This window comes from Juglans regia, chromosome 11, assembly GCF_001411555.2.
Source record: "Juglans regia cultivar Chandler chromosome 11, Walnut 2.0, whole genome shotgun sequence".
In the NCBI taxonomy this organism is placed as follows: Eukaryota; Viridiplantae; Streptophyta; class Magnoliopsida; order Fagales; family Juglandaceae; genus Juglans; species Juglans regia.
In genome coordinates this window covers 3,001,276-3,017,419 of record NC_049911.1, presented here as the reverse complement: position 1 = coordinate 3,017,419, position 16,144 = coordinate 3,001,276, and the positions used below count along the sequence as shown (strand labels likewise).

The window sequence follows — 16,144 nt, the reverse complement described above, 5'->3', positions numbered from 1 at the left end:
GAGAGCCCATGCGCGTACAGTTGTCTAGGAAAATTTTTGTAATTTTATTTTTGATACGTACAACTCAATTTTTGTCGGTTATTTTGTTTTGAAAAATAATTTCACATTATTTATAACTAAAATTTTAAATATATTTATAAAAAGTAAACAATTTTTTTTATTAAATCGATTTTATAAGATAAATTAAATTTATAAATTTTTTCATGATATTAGAACATGACATAGATGAATGGAATCATACTACTTATTTAAGGATTAAAAAAAATATATATTAACTTACATGTGAATAAGAGTTTTGAAGAATCATCTTATCAATCTTCTTCTGTTTAATCGATTTTATTGGATGAGTTAAGCGAATTTATTTCATTTTGGCATAAATAGAAAAAATGCAGTGAATTAATTCCACTTCCTTTTATTGTGAAATTTCATTACATCTCTCCGTCTGAGCTCAAACCCTACCCAAATTCTGTCTATCCCTCATCTCAGGCGAATTGGATCTTAAACCCAGAGGAGACAGGATTCTGTTGGTGAAACGGTGCGTTTTGGGTACAGAGCATCGTTTGGAATCGATTTGATTCAGAAGAGGAGTTGGAGATTAAGCTATGGATAATGATTCGTGGAGCGCTCGTCTCTCTTCCGCTTCAAGGCGGTACCAGTCCGCTCTTCAATCGCGATCCGGTGAGCTGGATTGACCACCTTTTCTTTTCTCTTGTTATCGGTTGTTTTAGATGTGCGAGTTGGAGAGTTTGCTTTTATGTGGCTATGTAGGCTGAGTATCGCTTCTTTTCCTTTTTGTTTTTCGGGTTTTTATGGTTGCTGAGAAAAAGGGTGAAATTTGGCGGTGAGTATTGTTGGAGCTTGGATTTGTGGTTATTTAGATGTGGAAACTGGAAAAGGTTTACCTTTAGTGAAGTCTGTGAATATATAATCTGTAACACAACCTGCGGGTTGTTTGATAGCTAAGAAACTAAGGGAAAATCCTGGTTACTGCAGGATGGCGTATATTAATTTTTTAATAAGTTAAGCCTTATTAACGATCGAAAGAGGGTTGTTTAGATTATCACCATCATCAATAACATTATCATTTGCATGTCGTGAATGGACAATATTTAATTTTAAGGTGGCCTGGATGTCTCTCTTCCTTTTGTTGGTTTATTTGTTAGGCGAGAAATGAGGAAAATTTTGGTCACCGGAGAATTAGAGCTTAAATTATATGTTGAATAGATGTGGGAGTTGATGAAAAGTTCACATTTTAGAGGTTGGTGTAATTGTTTGTTCTGAAGAGTTAAACTAATCTTTGGGTGTTTTGTTTGGATGCTTTGAGAGTGATGATATATTTTCTCAATTTTGTAATTTAGATTTATGCTTGAAAGAGTTTGGTATAATAAGATCTCTACATTTTTCAAGAGTGTGTGTGTGTTTTGGTATCTTGTAAATGGACTTTAGAACTCCGAGTTGTGATTAATGATGAAGTATAAGTGAAGTGAACTTTAAAACTCCAACTATTTGGCTTGAATTTCTTGTCTTCCCATCAAGAACTAAGAGAGGATCCTCTTACCATCTCCCACCATCTCTCCCCTTTTCTCTCCGTACACTTTTCTCCCTCCCCTGTTTTCTCATGCACGTTTGAAAAATATCACGCTGTTTGGTGTTTCTTCGTTGATAGTGTTCTGTTAATGGTGAAATAAATCTTGAGATTGGTGTTAACTGCTTCTTATTCAATATGGGTTATCCCATAGAGGTGGTTATTGAATCCAAAAGATTTATTCTGTCAAAAGTGGGTGGTGGATTAGTGCGAGTCACCGAGAGAAGCTGGAAGATGGATTATACAGTGATTTTGGGAGCATCATCAACGCATTGGCTGAGGAAGGTGTTAGAGGAAAGTTTAAGAGAGGGGAAGAAGGAGGTGTATTCAGCAACTAGAGATGGCTACTACAGTCTTATTGCTCAACGATGCACAAACCATAGAGGAAGATATCTTGAAGTCTCTAAATATAACCCAGGGGGAGGAGAAATGTACTGTGCATTCCAGAAGGAAATAATGGGTGGGGTTGGAGGAAAATGCGGGAGGTATTGTTAGAAAGTGGTATAGAGGTCTCTGTTAATGGAGGAACTCAGGTGAACATTGGGAAGGAGGCGGTGAAGTTTTAGTCATGGACGTATAAGGAGGCCTTATCCTCGTCGTTGCCGAAAGCTATGAGGAAACGGGAAGGTGGAGTGACATTTTCTGACAGGAGACAAGGGAGGTGGAGTCAAGACGCAATTCCGAACCATACCCATGGCAGGAACTCCGCGGCGTGTCAGGAGGCGTGGGAAGTGCGAAGACTACTGATGGCGATGCAAGGCCAGCTGCGGTATCTGCAAAGAGGTATGGCTGAAATTGTGGAATTTGTTGGGGTGTTTAAGGAAAACGAAGACACGGACGTATTAAAAAGGAATATGGGGCGGGTTGGAGATACGGGTGGATTAAAAAAGTATTGGGGGGCTGGGTCTAGCAAAACCCGAAATGAGGCCCAACACAAGAGTAAACAAAAGGGGCGGGCCGTTTGGAGGAAATTAAATGGGCAAACTCGGCCCAAGTTACAGCGAGGCTTGTCCTCTTCAGCAGGGGCTAGGCCGTCCCAGCTCAAGGCCCAAATGGGCGGGCAAGGATCCGAGTGTGAAGATCCAGCCCAACGACGCGATCAACACAGCGGCGCGACACCCAGCCTTGGCTTCGTGCCGGAAAGTCTACCAATGGCGGAGGTAGCACAGAAACCGCCGATGACAGCTGTAGAGGTCGCCGACGAGGCGTCACCGGTGTTCTGTGCACAGAAGGAGTTCGAAATCCGGGAAAATGCGACCCAAATTTCACCGACATCTATGGAAGGCACGAGGTTGGATCCGGCGAAATTATCTGTTAGACCCTTAGAGGTTTCTGAGTCGGAGGTTGGGGATGAGGAGTCCGAGGACCTCATGCACTCGGTGGAGGATGATTTAGGCTTCGTTTGGTTTCCAAACTCATCTCAATTCATCTCAACTCATCATTACAATTTTTTCAAATCCCAATACAAAATATAATAAATAATTCAACTTTTTCAAATCTCAAAATAATAATAATATTAAAAAATAATATTCTAACAATATTTTATCATCTCAACTCAACTCAACTCAACTCACTTCAACATCCAAACACTACCTTAGTCCTCTCTGAGTCTTGCGATCAGTTGGGTTTAGAGGAATTTTCTGTGGGGGAGGATTTTCAGAATTTCCATAGTAGCAATCCTATCCCATTGAACTATTGTTTTCCAGATCAAGCTTCAGACTGGGTATTACATAAGGTGAAAGAGATTCAACATTTTGTGGGGATTAATTGCGAGGGGTATGAAGAGCAGTTCATAGCATTGTTAACTGCTATGGAAGCTGGGTATCAACAGAAAAGGAAGGGGGACTTGAAGCAGAATCGGGAGCTCAAAAGGCTGATGTGGTCGATGAACTCGGAGGGTAGTCCTAGTAGGAGTTGGGTAAAAAGGAAGGGGCTGTTTGTTCATAAATGAAGCCAAAAATTGTGTCTTGAAATGTCCGCGGTCTTAATGAGATAGAAAAGCATCTTCGGATTCGGCACTTACTTCGTGAGTAGAAAGCGGACATCGTTTGTTTACAAGAAACGAAGCTGAAGTTAATCAATAGGAGGATTGTGAGGAGTATATGGAGTAGTAATTATGTAGATTGGGTGTATTTGGCTTCTTCGGGTGCATCGGGAGGAGTTATAATGTTGTGGGATAGGCGGGTGGTGGAGAAAGTAGAGGATTACATAGGGAAATATATGGTAGCGTGCTCTTTTAGAAGTGTGGCGGATGGTTTCTTGTGGGCTTTTGCAGGGTTTTATGGGCCCAATTTAGACGTGGATAGAAGATTACTGTGGGATGAGCTAGCTGGGGTTCATTGCTGGTGGGAACTCCCTTGGTGTATTGGGGGTGATTTTAATGTTGCTCGATTCCAAAGTGAAAGTTTTGGAAATAGAAGATTGAGACCAGCAAACTTGGAGTTCTCAGAGTGCATCTTCAACTTGAATTTGATAGATCTACCACTAACAGGGGGCCTTGCTACATGGTCTAATAATCATACATGGAATCGATTGGATCGTTTCCTAATTTCACCAGAGTGGGAAAGCCAGTTTCCGGACGTATGGCAAAAGCGGTTGGGCCGGTTAACCTCGTTTGGAAAATTTGAGAAAAGTCTTAATTTCACATTCCTTGCCTTGATTCCTAAAAAGGCCGGGGCTATTGAGATCTCAGATTTTCGGCCTATAAGCTTAGTAAATGGAGTATACAAGATTATCTCAAAAGTGCTTGCAAATCGCTTAAGTGAGGTTCTGGGAAAAATTGTGACCAAGCCTCAAAATGCCTTTGTTAAAGGAAGACAGATTCTCGATGCGGTTCTAATTGCCAATGAATGTTTGGATAGCAGATTGAAGGATGGAAACTCAGGTATTATGTGCAAGTTGGATATGGAAAAGGCGTATGACCATGTTAATTGGGACTTCCTCATACATCTATTGGGTAGGTGTGGTTTTGGTGAAAGGTGGAGGTCTTGGATTAGGTGGTGTATCTCTACGGTACGGTTTTCTGTATTGATTAATGGTAGCCCTGAGGATTTCTTTCAGAGTTCTCGTGGTCTGAGGTAAGGGGATCCGTTATCTCGTTTACTTTTTGTTATTGTGATGGAGGCACTAAGCAGGATGATCTCGGCCTTGTCGGCTGATGGTTTTGTTAGGGGTTTCCAAATTGGTTCTCCAACCAGGGATATTACTACTATCTCTCATTTGTTGTTCGCAGATGATACGCTTATTATGTGTGAAGCTGATCGGGACCAGGTGCTGGCTGTGAAGGCGTGTCTACTGTGTTTTGAAGCAGTGTCTGGTCTAAAAGTGAACTGTGATAAATTTGAGTTGGTACTGATTGGAGAGGTTCAGAATATTAGGGAGTTGGCTGACACGTTGGGTTGTAAGATAAAGTCTCTTCCTATGACTTACCTGGGATTACCTTTAGGTATAGCTTCGAGGGCACGCTCGATTTGGGACACAGTAATTGAAAAAATAGAAAGGAAACTGGCAGGGTGGAAGATAATGTACTTGTCAAAAGGGGGTCGGATTACTTTGATTAAAAGCACACTTTCTGATCTACCAACTTATTTCTTATCTTTATTCCCTATTTCGGCAAGTGTGGCGAGTCGTCTTGAGAAGTTACAAAGAGATTTTCTGTGGGGTGGAATGGGAGAAGAGTTTAAATTTCATCTGGTCAAATGGGAAAATGTATGCCATCCTATCTCTAATGGCGATTTGGGTATCAGAAATATGCGGTTGTTTAATCGGTTGTTACTTGGTAAATGGCTATGGCGATATACCAAGGAGCCATAAGCCCTATGGAGAACTGTGATAGAAAATAAATATGGTGGTTTAGGGGAAGGTTGGTGTACTAGAGAAGTTAGGGGGGCACATGGAAGGGGGCTATGGAAGTATATTAGAAAAGGGTGGGAGGTTTTTTATCGACACACGAGATTTCAGGTGGGTTCAGGTGCCACGATCAGATTTTGGAAAGATGCATGGTGTGGTAACAGTGCCCTCCAAGAGTTGTTTCCTATTCTCTTCCAGATAGCAAGTGCCAAAGAAACTATAGTGGCGGAGGTTATGAGAATCTCAGAACGGGGTATTCACTGGAATATCAATTTCAACTGGGCGGCACGGGATTGGGAGATGGAGATTTTTGCAGAGTTTTATAGTTTTCTGTACTCTTATAGTCCTAATATCCAGCATGAGGATAGTCTCTGGTGGATTCCTGCAGGAAAAGGGGTTTTCACTGTTCGTTCCTATTATAAGGTCCTTGCACAAGTGCCAGGGGCACAGTTTTCCTGGAAAAGGCTCTGGCGACACAAGGCCCTTCCAAAAGCTTCTTTCTTTGTGTGGACAGCGGCATTAGGCAAGATTCTTATTACAGATAATCTGAGAAAGAAGAGGATAATCATCGTAGACTGGTGTTGTATGTGTAAAGGAGGAGGTGAGGCGGTGAATCATTTACTCTTGTATTGTGAGGTAGCCAGGACGCTCTGGAATGAGGTGTTTAAAAGGATGGATCTCACATGGGTTATGCCGGAATCCGTGGTGGATATATTGGCGTGTTGGACATTTATCCGAGGGGTGCACCAGATCAAAGAGATTTGGAAGATGATTCCTATTTGTATCATGTGGTGCTTGTGGCAGGAGTGAAATGAGAGGACGTTTGAAGACAATGAGAGATCGCTGGAAGAACTAAAAATTTTCTTTTTTAGGACTCTTTGTACTTGGGCCATTGCTGTGGACTTTAATGGCATGGAACTTCATGATTTCTTAGTTTCTAACGTGCCTTTGTAAATAGGGCATACATTTTTGTAACTGGCAGTTGTTGCCCCTTTTTGTTAATAATACTTATTTTACTTATAAAAAAAAAAAAAATTTCTTGTCTTCCCCCCCCCTCCCAAAAAAAAAAAAAAAAAAAGTGGTTTTACTTAGTTTTTCCACAGACCAAATGGGATTCAGTTGGTCTGCATTGCATGTGCAAAGATTATTCTTGAAGTCACTGAAATATGGTGGTGAATTGCAGATATGTTCATGGCCTTTGAAGAACTTGATGGGGATGATGATACAAGGGAGGAGTTTCCATGTCCATTTTGTTCGGAGTATTTCGATATAGTTGGATTGTGCTGCCACATTGACGAGGAGCATCCTTTGGAGGCAAAGAATGGGGTATTGCTCCTCTTATGTTTGTTAATAACAATCTTATGTATGCAACGACTTACACACGAGTAAAATGTTGCAACTTATTTAACATCTATTTTTCAAAGTTTATTGTTCAATGCAACTTATCAAAAAAGAAGTTATTGTTCAATGTATGCATCGGTATTAGAAAGCTAGTTTGTGCTTGTAATTTCTCTTCAGAGGCAGCTAGTGAATGGCATACTAATGTATTCTTTTTCTTCAACCAATGTTCTTCTCAACTAAATAACCGAGCTTTAAGTTCCAACTGGTGTAGTTTCTCAATATAGCTACTCATTCATCTGTTTTTTGTTAGTAATGCTATTGATTCATCCAATTGGTCCAAAGTTGTTGGAATACAAGCATATAGAGAGTTAGGCTGTCTCAGTGATCTCCTCTCATGATATTGGGTAGCAGCTGCCTTGATCTTGACTGCTCTTCATGGCATTATAATTCTACATATGCTGATTCAGGGGAAACTATTTGATGAACTGGACATTTGTCAATCCATCAGTGGCTTGTTATAAAAAACTTTCGATCCAGCAGTGGACAAACAAAACAAAAATATCGATATAAGAGATTGTAAGATGCTTTGGCTTTTGGTCAACACCAATGAGCTCTGGAAACCTACAGTAGCCCTTCTATATATATAGAAGCATAGGGGATTGGCTCCTAGAAGTCCCTCATCTGTACATGATGGTGTGTCTTCAATCTTCAACCCACAGTTGGGTGGTATATGGGTAGGTTGGTGTGGATTAGGGTGCAGGGGTAGTGTTCTGATCTGTTTACTGAAAGGTCTGATTACTATTCCGGTTTAGGATCATGGAAGTTCAAAGCTCTGGCTTAACAGCTTTTTTGTTTGTTATGTGACAAATAAAACATGAACAAAAATATTCTGCAGCTTAACAGCTTTTTTCAAATTTTTTTTTTCTTCAACTGGAGGGTGCTCTAATTAATCCTTAGATTTGCTGACAACAAGGACTGTTTATCTGCAGGTATGTCCTGTTTGTGCAATGAGGGTGGGGGTTGACATGGTTGCTCACATAACCCTACAACATGGAAACATATTCAAGATATCCTTTTTTTTAGTTATTATCTTTTACAACAATTCTTTGGAGTCTACCCACCCGTGGGTAGCCCAAGTGGTAAGGGCGAACTTGTGTGCATGAGTCCCATGTCACAGGTTCGATTCTCCCTGGGATCAAACTGCGATTTAAGTGGGAGGCCATGGTGGTGGGTGGCTATGCTAGTCTCCCCGGGAGTTTAGGTTCCATGGATGAGTCCAAAGGGCTTTGCCGTGGGGTGGTTTCCCCCGTCATAAAAAAAAAAAAAAATTAAAAAAAAAACCTTTGGAATCCTTTTATGCATTTTCTCGATCAATTTGTGATTAATTGCAAGTGAATTTACTTGAACATGTGTTTAGAAACAACTTTTGTGCAGCATCTATACAAAGTAATTGAACTTAAATGGTTTTCTAATGATTCAAGTTACCAATTTTCTTTTCCTTCATTTTCTCTGAAGAGTAGTCCCTTTGAGAAATGGACCATTTATTCATTTTTCATCCACCCCTTCCCCCTTGCTGCACCCGTTTATTTATCCTCTGAGTTTTCTGTGTTCATTACTGCTTTTATTTTTGGAACCAAAAAGGGAAAATGAAATGGCAGACCTTTAAAAGTAGTGCAAGTTGTGAGGGTTATTTTTTATTTTTATTTTTATTTTTCAACTCTACAATTGCATTTCCAGAATCTAAGTCATTCTGCATACAAATGTTTTATGGATTGCTTTTTCTTGCCTATTACTTAACGTTGTGGCTGGTAACAACCATGTTTGCATCATACTTGCTAAAGGAGAAATTGACTTAATGTTCTAAATTCCTTAACGAGTGTTTACATGCAGCGCAAGAGGAAGTCACGTAAAAGTGGTATGCATTCTACACTATCTTTGTTGAGGAAAGAACTGCGAGAAGGAAACTTCCAGTCTCTTTTTGGAGGGTCTTCCTGTATAGTCTCCTCATCCAATGCAGCACCAGATCCGTTGTTGTCATCATTTATTTTGCCCATGGGTGATGACTTTCTAAGTGTTCAACCTCAGCTTTCAACCGAAGGAGGCTCAGTTAAGAAAAGCTCTGAGGATAAAGTATCAGAGAGGCATGTAATTGCGTTTCAACTTTTTTCCCAGTCCATTTTAGTAAGATATTTTCATTTGTACATTAGGATACATGTCATTGTCAATTTGACCTTGTATAGGTAACTACTTTTTTATGGTATTACTAAGAATAGGACTAGGAGTAGGACATAAAGGCTATTCTTCTAAATGAAAGGCGGACACACACACATATCCTTCCAAGCATGTTAGAGTCCCATAATAGTTCTGAAAGAATCATTAGCTTATTTATATATATTATGCTAGATTGAAAAAATCAAGTGGCCTTAATGTGATTGATGCAAGTTGATTAAGATTGACTTTTTGCAGTAGAACTAGGCAAGTTGAATCTGTGTCCCATTTGTTTCCCAGTATTGCAAAGGGAACAGTGAATGAATGGCAATCAACGAAATATGATGAATACCTATCTTGCTAAGCTGGCTTATAATCCTGACCTGTTATCTTGAGTTCAAGAGATACACCATGATAAAGTTTATTGGTAGTGAAACACACAAGCGTTTGTGCGCACAATCATGATGTGTAGATAAAAATTTGGAATTTTGCTTCATCTATGCGAGCTTGTTTGTGGAACATGACAAATCAATCTCTGTATAGATGTGGTTAATTATTTTATGCTACAAAAGCATTTGTAAAACTTAGGCCATCCTGCACAACTGCAGAAGGCATGTTACAGAGAGATTCTACCTTTTTACTCTTCTGCCAATTCATCATAGTTTATATGTTGAAACATACTTATAAAAAAAAGTTTATGTTGAACCATTTCCTTATTGGCCTAAAATAATTATTTTTTTCTGGCCTTATCTGAATTGTTGCTTTTTTTTGGTGACAGAAATGTTCAGTCATCTCCGCTCTCTATCAAGGATCAGGAAGAGAAGGCAAAAAGATGCGAGTTTGTTCATGGGCTGTTGTTGTCTACCATTCTGGATGACAATTTATGAAGAAAGTTTGTAATAGCTGCATAGTAGTCTTCATAATTACAACCAAGAGCCCTGCAATGTATGGTTTGTTTGTAGTGAATCTGCAAATGTATTAAACAGAGTGTGGAATAAGATGTAGGAACGAGTGTAATTTATGTTGCATGATAACTTTAGTTGCTAGGCCTGAACATACTTGTGTACGTCTTTTAATCTCAGGTCATAAATTAAAAAGTAAAGAAGTGAGTTCTCCCTATGAATGGCATTCATCTTGTTACTGATATCTGCCTAGTTTATTTCTTGGAAATTCATTTTGGTGACAACCGGTGAAAAGGTAATGATGCTGAAAAGTCTAATTCATTTTTATTTTTTTTTTCTGTAGTATTGTTTGGATTCTACTTTATTTGTAAAACAGCCTCTTCCTCATTGTTCCCTGTTTAGTTTTAGCACCCAACCCACATATCAGACGTTAGGATATGCAACCTCAGACTTCTTATGCTAGTTGGCTTAAATTGGTCATATCTGCCCATAAGAAGGGGTGGTAAAGGGAGAAGCTGCTCAGTTGAGAGTGTTTGGATGCCTTGCGTTTGTTGAAATAAAAGAATGAGAAAAGTTCATTCATTCTTTTTCCTGTTGATGCTACTAAGCTTGAACTTAAGAATCGCGTGCAAGTAATGAATCCTCCAACCCATGGCAAAACCCGTGTGGGGGGTGGTGTCAGTGTGTTTCAGACGCGAATATGGTGCAAGTCGTGGCTTCATGGATGAGTTGAGTTACAGAGTTGGCATTGGTTGGTGCAGGGCAACAAAATTAGGCAGTTTTGGCTTCGGTGGTGTTGTTAGCCCCTTTGTTTTGTAACTTCGCACTAAGTTTTCTTCTTTAAATCGTGGACTTGGGAAGGTCATGCACAAGTAAAAAGGATAGATGACGATAACTTATATCAATCTCGACCAACATTATCTGCCAATATAACCATAAACGACATAACCTTCCAACGCAATCATCTGAAAAAATTACCCTTCCAAGTGTGTCAAGCACAACCAATGACGTAAAGAAGGCAACCATTTTGGTTTCCCCTTGAGAAAAATTTGGCACCGCAACTAGTGAATCTAGTAGAAAATTTAGTTTCTATCTATATATTAACACTAACACGATCCAATAAGAATAGTTTTCTTTGTTAAATGTCGATGAATCATCACTATGAACACTTTTATCCACAGATTCTTCTCTAATTCCTAGCATTAGTAAAAAAAGGTTGCGCAGAAGACATGCCGGCAGCTTCAACCCCTAAAGGCCTAGACTCAACCATGGTGGCATTTTTGTGTCCATGATCCTCTTCACTACATCCCCTACAAAAGATTCGAAGCAAGAAGAGCAACAACCTTTCATCAGACTTGTCTGTCCACCTGCCATTAATTCAATGTGGGAACAGACTGATGGCGGAGGAACAGGGCAATAAACCTCGCTCCTCCTATGCTCGATGCCGCATGCAGCTACTATGGTATGTGTAGAACTTCTTGCAATGTCCTTAAAAGTACTGTGACCTAAATCAAAAGAATAAGTCCTGTTTGAGCATTTCCGAGAACATGATATAGGTAAGAGATCAACGTATCAAAATATATAACACTATAACACATGACAAGTAATGGCAACCTCAAATATGAGGAGAAAATACATTTTGCACCTTCCAACTACCAAGCATTTTACATTTTGCATCCCAAATTATCAAAACTGATGCATTGTCATCCAATGTACAAGAAAAAAAAATAACATCCTCGTCCAATTTTGACCATTAAGATGAATGAAAAATAGTTAATACGGAAAAATCTAGATGGCCAAAATTGGGCGAATGCACTATTTGTCAATTTCTTGTGAATGTACTGGTTTTGTTAGTTTGGGGAGCAAAGTGTAAAAAGTCGGGAAGTTAGAGAGTACAAAGTGTTTTTTCCATATGAGAAAATCATACCAGAAGACGTTCTTGTGTTGACCATGCATGAGTTGTTTCAGAATTTCTGAAACGAGGATTTCTCACTTCAATTGACCGAGTTTGTTAATACTCAGACTCTACAACTGCAGTGTTAAACATTTGGACTACACAACGTTGGTAAAAGAAAGTAGAATTTGCATACCTAAATCAATATCTTGGGACAAGTTCTTCAAGTGTTTTCTAACCATAGATTGCACTTGTTCTTTAGCCGTGTGAAGCTCGATCCCCTCTCTAACTGTATAAGGTGACAAACTACCATCAGACCCAATATTTGATGATCTGTTGTATTGGAGTTGCTCATAACCCGGAATTGGATCCATCCCTGAAGGTTCAGGCCATAACGTTCCATTCAAAGAAGACCTTTCCGTAGTCATATTAGTCTGGTCTTGAGCTGATTGCCTTCTTAAAAAGCTTAATCTCGAGGAAAAGAAATCCCTATTTTGAAATGATGGAGAGGGACTGTCCTGTAACCTATCCTCAAAGAATGTATGATATGATGACCCCATTTCTTGCGTTCTTGTGTGTTGAGTTGTAGTATCCCTGTCTTGATCTTGATTACTTTGAGAACTTGAAAAGTCTCTTGAATTAGCCGCTGGAGTCCCATCAGTTCTACCAGCCATAGAATTCATTCGATTAAAGGAAATGAGATGTTGTATTTGACGATGTATCCAGCGTCTCCCTGAAAGAGTTGGTGCCCCTGCTCCAGATACTGGAGAAGCTGCTCGAGAATCTCCAACGGGAAGTCTGGGGGACGAAAGATTCCCAAATCCTTGGGAAAATGTTGTAAGAGGTGAGGACAATAAATTGAGATCTAAACCTTCCCTTACATTTACAAATTGTGGTGGCCGATTAGACATGATGTTGCTTCTAGTCCTTTGATCAGGCATATGATCTTGCACTTGGGAACTTGACGATGCCAGAGCAACGGGTCTACAACCATCACAATACCAATTACCATCAGGTACTTCCCGTCCGAGACCAACGCAATAGGTGTGTGCAGGTGAATCACAGACATCACACAGCAACATGAGATCATCATCCCCACCTTCATGGCATTCAGTACAAATCACATTCTCATATGGATCAAGGTAACTCCTGACTTCTTCCTCAGAGGGTTGATAAACCTGTATAAAGCAGTGAACCCATTTGAGTTCAGGAAATAAGCAACCAGAAAGAACACTAAAAGAGCACAAACACAGTAAGAGGAAAGCAGTAAGATACCTGATCACGCTCGGGGACCGGAATCAGCACTTCTCTCAAATCAATTCCTGCAGTCGACCTTGCAGGCTTACTGATTGTCTTGAACCTCTGCTTGCATAAAGGGCAGCGAGATTCCACTTTTGCCCACTCCATGATGCAAGCAAAACAAAAATAATGAGAACAACAGTCCAGTGTTCCCTTCGCTCTCCTGTTATCTTCTTCAGACAGGCAAATTCCACACACTTGCTTTCCCAGCTCGGTCCTCACTTCCTCCACCTTCTCCTTACCCTTCTTTCCCAGAGGTTCCTCTAACTTCTCCTTACCCTTCCCTACCTGAGGTTTTCTTTGTTGATGAAAATCCCGGACCTCCTGAATTCCACACGGTAAAGATGAGCTCCTCAAGCTACTTCTTAAATTTCCACAGAACTCCCTGGCTTCTCTCACTTGTTGTCTCTCTTCTTCAGAGATGGTATGCTTCTCTTCCTCAGAAAGAGTATAGTCATAATCTGATGATCCAGAAGACATGAAATCTGAATCTGAACGTGCAATATACCTCCTCTTTTTTGGACCCGGGTTTTTCTTGCTCTTTTCTCTCACAATTGATCTATTATTAACGAACTCAATACCACCATTGCAACCATTCTCATATTGCACTTGCCTCCTCAACCCACCATTCTTTCTTCTTTTCTTTCTCAAAGGCTTCTTCAAAACTTTAGATTTCCTCTTCCCCTTTTGACCCCTTAAAGAATTCTTTTCCTGCCAACCTCTCTTGCCCACTTTCATATTATTTCTCCTCTTTCTCCCCCCCAATTCCTCTTCTTCATCCGAACAAATATCTTCATCCAGCATAAAATCGTCATCCTTCTCCTCCTCCTCAACCTCATAATCCTCATCCCCATCTTCGTCATCATCATATATAACTCTTCTCCTCTTTCTCGATGTTTTCACCCCACCTTTCTGGTGACTTGAATTAACATTTTGCACTTTTGAGCTAACCTTTGATTCAACAACCTTCCTCACCTCCTCCTCCTCCTCCTCCTCCTCTTCTTCTCCTTCATCATATTCTTCATCATCATCATCATCATCATCATCAAATATAACTCTTCTCCTCTTTCTCGCTGTTTTCGCCCCAACTTTCTGGCAACTCAAATTAACCTTTTGCACTTTTGATCTGACCTTTGGTTCAAAAACCCTCCTCACCTCCTCCTCTTCCTCCTCCTCCTCCTCCTCTTCTACTCCTTCATCATATTCTTCATCCTCATCATATATAACTCTTCCCCTCTTTCTTGCTGTTTTCACCCCACCTTTCTTGTGACTCGAATTAACCTTTTGTGCTTTTGATCTGACCTTTGGTTCAACAACCCTCCTCACCTCCTCCTCCTCTTCTTCTCCTTCATCATATTCTTCATCATCGTCGTCGTCTTCCTTGTACGCTTCTTCTTCTTCCTCCTCCTCTTTTACAAAACTTCCATAACTCTCTTCTGATGCATTCCCATCTACAGCAAAGCAATAATCCTCGTCCCAACCATCTGAGAACTCGTTTTCTTCATTCGAAACCACATAATCCTCATCTGAGTCATCGGAACCCTTGTCTTTCGAACGAACCCTTCTGTTGAAGTTCCTCTTGCAACCAACCTTCCCTCCCCTCACCATCTGTTCGTGCACCCAAAAAACACAAATTTCCAAAACCCCAATTACTTAAATCCAATCACACAAACATTATCAAGTTCAATTCCAACAACTGAGATCGAATCAAAACGTATATAGGAAATAAATACTAAGGTTCTTTGACTTTAAGCTTTTCCGTTTCTAGCTTACGGTCTACTACTCAAATGAGGTGTAAAAACTACTGCTATCTGACAAAGGAAAAAGTACCAGTCCCCCCCATTAGTTCTTATCATCGATCTGTTTCAGCATAGATATAAAAAACCCAAAGAGACAAAAATAAATCCAAATCCCAGGATTTTGCCATAATTTATTCAAAATACGTGAGAATTCAAAATAAAAAATCATGAATTAATCAATTATAAATCTTTACATTGGATAAAAAAAAATTCATTTGAATTGCAATTCTTTAAAAAGAAAAAACTTTAGATTTTGAAAGAAACCCACCATTAGCATTAGAAAATTCCCAAAGCAATAAGTCCAAGATCTTTTTTTTTTTTTTTTTTGAAAAAAGAAATCTGAAATCCAGAAAGAAACAGAGAAATACAGAGTTCATTCATGAAAAATTCCTTCAAACTTATAAATTCAGCATACATATATATATATATATATATATATATATATATATATTGAGAGAAAATCAACACAGAGAGAGAGAAAGGAAGGGGTTTTAGTACCTGGGAGGAGGAAGACAGCACCGGAAAACAAAAATGAAAAGCAAAGGATAGAGCCAATGAACATTACGCAAGTTAGGGTGCTGTCTATATAATTATTATTGTGTTTGGCAATTTTACGAAAATGCCATTTCACCTTGAAGAGCAGTTGAACGCTACCTTTTGACTTTTGGGCAATGATAAAATACACTCATGCACATCACACCACGGTGGATATCAACTTCTTATCCTTGATCAAAAACCCCTCTACTAATTGTAGTCTTGGAACAAAATCATCAATAATATTATTATTATTATTCATCATCATAATTAATAATATTTAAGTTGTGATTATCATAATAAAATATAAAACAATAAGTAATATTAGATACAATTTTAAAATATGCACGCAAAGCCTCAAATCTCTATCTGACCAAAAGGGAAATAAAATTTCAGTTATAATTTATTTTTAATGTCGTAACTGAAAAAATGGCTTGTTTAAGTATACACTAGAGTCTATTTATAGTATGAAATATTTGTAATAAATGATATTTAAAATAAACTTTTGAGTTTATTTGGAAATTTTCTTCTAAATATAAACCATGGATGCAAAGTTGTTAATATGAATTGAGTTTGAATCCATATTTTCTAGGGTTTAAAATGAGAAAATTAATATGAATTGAGTCTTACAAAAAAAATTTAACATCTAATATTCCATGAATAATAAAAAATATTATAAAATTTAATTTATATGTATATCTTTCTATTATTCTAAAGAGAAAGATATTCTAAA

At 39.0% G+C, this 16,144-nt stretch overlaps 2 protein-coding genes across 4 annotated transcripts; one reads left to right on the top strand and one right to left on the bottom strand.

Annotated features, from left to right (window-relative positions):
* Nucleotides 1–315: 315 nt before the first annotated feature.
* Nucleotides 316–10,127, top strand: LOC109003483 (protein DEHYDRATION-INDUCED 19 homolog 3-like). Of its 3 annotated transcripts, none has more exons than XM_035682708.1 (5): nt 316–678; nt 6,618–6,760; nt 7,765–7,842; nt 8,660–8,920; nt 9,762–10,127. In XM_035682708.1, the coding sequence occupies exons 1-5, from the start codon at nt 603–605 to the stop codon at nt 9,858–9,860; spliced, it is 657 nt and encodes a 218-aa protein (XP_035538601.1). In that variant the 5' UTR covers nt 316–602; the 3' UTR covers nt 9,861–10,127. The 3 variants fall into 3 exon arrangements, with proteins under 3 accessions (XP_035538601.1, XP_018837170.1, XP_018837169.1); XM_018981624.2 differs by having other exon boundaries at nt 319–678; nt 8,660–8,916; XM_018981625.2 differs by lacking the exon at nt 7,765–7,842 and having other exon boundaries at nt 8,666–8,916.
* An 829-nt stretch (nt 10,128–10,956) lies between these two features.
* On the bottom strand, nt 10,957–15,447 carry LOC109003485 (bromodomain adjacent to zinc finger domain protein 1A-like). The gene is made up of 4 exons (XM_018981626.2): nt 15,376–15,447; nt 13,055–14,686; nt 11,976–12,957; nt 10,957–11,390 (listed from the first exon to the last, which is right to left on the bottom strand). The coding sequence occupies exons 2-4, from the start codon at nt 14,684–14,686 to the stop codon at nt 11,134–11,136; spliced, it is 2,871 nt and encodes a 956-aa protein (XP_018837171.1). The 5' UTR covers nt 15,376–15,447; the 3' UTR covers nt 10,957–11,133.
* Nucleotides 15,448–16,144: the final 697 nt, after the last annotated feature.